Source organism: Cetorhinus maximus, unplaced genomic scaffold (genome assembly GCF_964194155.1).
Source record: "Cetorhinus maximus unplaced genomic scaffold, sCetMax3.hap1.1 HAP1_SCAFFOLD_3058, whole genome shotgun sequence".
NCBI classification, from domain to species: domain Eukaryota; kingdom Metazoa; phylum Chordata; class Chondrichthyes; order Lamniformes; family Cetorhinidae; genus Cetorhinus; species Cetorhinus maximus.
Genome location: NW_027598986.1, coordinates 25,240 through 27,500, shown reverse-complemented (window position 1 = coordinate 27,500; position 2,261 = coordinate 25,240). Strand labels below are relative to the sequence as shown.

The 2,261-nt window shown below is 53.8% G+C and overlaps 1 protein-coding gene across 1 annotated transcript in view; it reads left to right on the top strand.

Annotated features, from left to right (window-relative positions):
• Positions 1-2,000, top strand: part of prpf31 (PRP31 pre-mRNA processing factor 31 homolog (yeast)) — a gene marked incomplete at its 5' end in the record, with an annotated part of 7,902 nt that extends 5,902 nt beyond the window's left edge. The window contains 2 exons of the mRNA XM_078537805.1: positions 486-584; positions 1,669-2,000. Coding sequence (XP_078393931.1) covers positions 486-584; positions 1,669-1,797 — 228 coding nt within the window. The remainder of the gene's footprint in view (positions 1-485; positions 585-1,668) is intronic.
• Positions 2,001-2,261: the final 261 nt, after the last annotated feature.

The window sequence follows — 2,261 nt, the reverse complement described above, 5'->3', positions numbered from 1 at the left end:
GAACTCTCTCCCTCAACAGGCGGGGGAAGCAGAGTCTTTGAATATTTTTAAGACCGAGCGAGATAGATTCTGGATTAACAAGGGGGTGAAAGGTTATCGGGGGGGGAGGGAGACGGGAATGTGGGGTTGAGATGACAATCAGATCAGCCACCATCTTGTTGAATGAGGGAGCAGTGCTCAAGGGGCCGAATGGCCTATTCCTGCCCCTTGTTTGTATCCCTCACGTGACTGGGGAGTCAGTCTGTGCCTGGTGTGTGTGGCCTGGGGAAGGTTGTGTTGCAGTAGCTGTGTATGAAAGTGGGGTGGGTGGAAGCGAAACGTTGTTGGTCTCTCTTGCCCCCTGGGACTTTTGTAAGTGGGTGGTGTTGAGCAAGAGAAGCCCTCAGGCATGCGCTGCAGGACGCCTCGCGTTTCTGGCCGTTTTTAATCTTGTACCGTCACCCCTGACCGCTGTGATCTGTGTGTCTCCCCCCCACTCCCTCCAGCGCACTCTCCAGAAACAGAGCATGGTGTACGGGGGCAAATCGACAATCCGAGACCGGTCATCGGGAACGGCCTCCAGCGTGGCCTTCACACCCCTCCAGGTAAGAGGCCGGTCAGAGGGCAACCGGGCGGCACCTGCCCATCTCGCTGAGGCAATTCCTCATCGGGCATCGGCGCAATCGGCCAGGGTTCCTGGAAAGCTAATCGAATGTTATCGTTCATTGTGAGGGGGAAGTGAATACAGACAGAGGGAGGTTGTGCTTCAGTTGTACAGGGCACTGATGAGACCACATCTGGAGTATTCTGCACAGTGTTGGTCTCCTTATTTAAGGAAGGATATAAGTGCTTTGGGAGCAGTTCAGAGAAGGTTTACCAGACTAAGACCAGGAATGCGCTGCCTGTTTTATGAGGGAAGGTCGGACAGGTTAGGCTCGTATCCGCTGGAGTTTAGAAGAGTGAGAGGCGACTTGATTGAAACCTTTAAGATCCTGAGGGGTCTTGGACAGGGGGGATGTGGAGAGGATGTTTCCTCTTGTGGGAGAATCTAGAACGAGGGAGGGTCACTGTTTAAAAATAAGGGATCACCCATTTAGGACAGAGATGAGGGGAAAATGTTCTCTCTCCGAGGGTGGTGAGTCTTTGGAACTCTCTCCCTCAACAGGCGGTGGAAGTAGAGACTTTGAATATTTTTAAGTCCGAGCGAGATAGATTCTGGATTAACAAGGGGGTGAAAGGTTATCGGGGGGGGAGACGGGAATGTGGGGCTGAGGTGACAATCAGATCAGCCACCATCTTATTGAATGGGGGAGCAGGGCTAGAGGGGCCGAATGGCCTAGTCCTGTTCGTTGGTCAGATGTTCCTCTCCTGGTCACTGTCCAGTGATCCTGGGTTAGAGAGAGATAGAGAGAGAGAGGGAAATCAGCCAGGGTTCCTGCTCCTGATCACTGTCCAGTGATCCCGGGGTTAGGCAGTGGGCCACGGGGTCTGGATCCGCAGTGAACCATCAGCACAATTGACGGAGAAACAGTCACATTCGCGCCTCGTGAGTCTGGTTCTGCTACACTCGTCCCTCACGGTAAGGTTTGCGGCTGTGGACAGTGGAGAGGGATGTGAAGTCTCCTGCGCTGTAATAACCCTCTTCATTTCCCACTCCCCCCACCTCACCCCGACCTCCCACTCCCCCAGGGCCTGGAAATCGTCAATCCACAGGCAGCGGAGAAGAAAGTAGCCGAGGCCAATCAGAAATACTTCTCCAACATGGCTGAGTTCCTCAAAGTGAAGAGAGAGAAAGAAGACAAACTGAGGCTGTTCTGAGCCGTCTGCTGGCTGCAATGGCCGGGACACATCACGGCCCTGAGACCAGGACAGGCTGTGCGTTGGCAGCACTGTCCCCGCCACTCGGTGCTCTTCCTCGATGTATTCCCTCCGGAGCGTCGTCTCCTCAGCGCACGAACATTCTCCACCTTGTTTTTATATTTATGCAGGAACTGAATAAACCTTTTTCTTGTTTGTTCTGGCTTCCTGCTCTGGTCTACATCGCCCGTGGTCCCCACTCTCACCTGGTCACTCCTCACACCAGAGTTCCCCCATTCCTGCACTTTGCAGCACAGATACTCACTGTCAGACCCAGTGGCATAGAGAGGGTCAGAGAGAGAGGGAGAGAGAGAGAGGGTCAGAGAGAGAGAGAGAGAGAGAGGGTCAGAGAGAGAGAGAGAGAGGGTCAAAGAGAGAGAGAGAGGGTCAAAGAGAGAGAGAGAGGGTCAGAGAGAGAGAGAGAG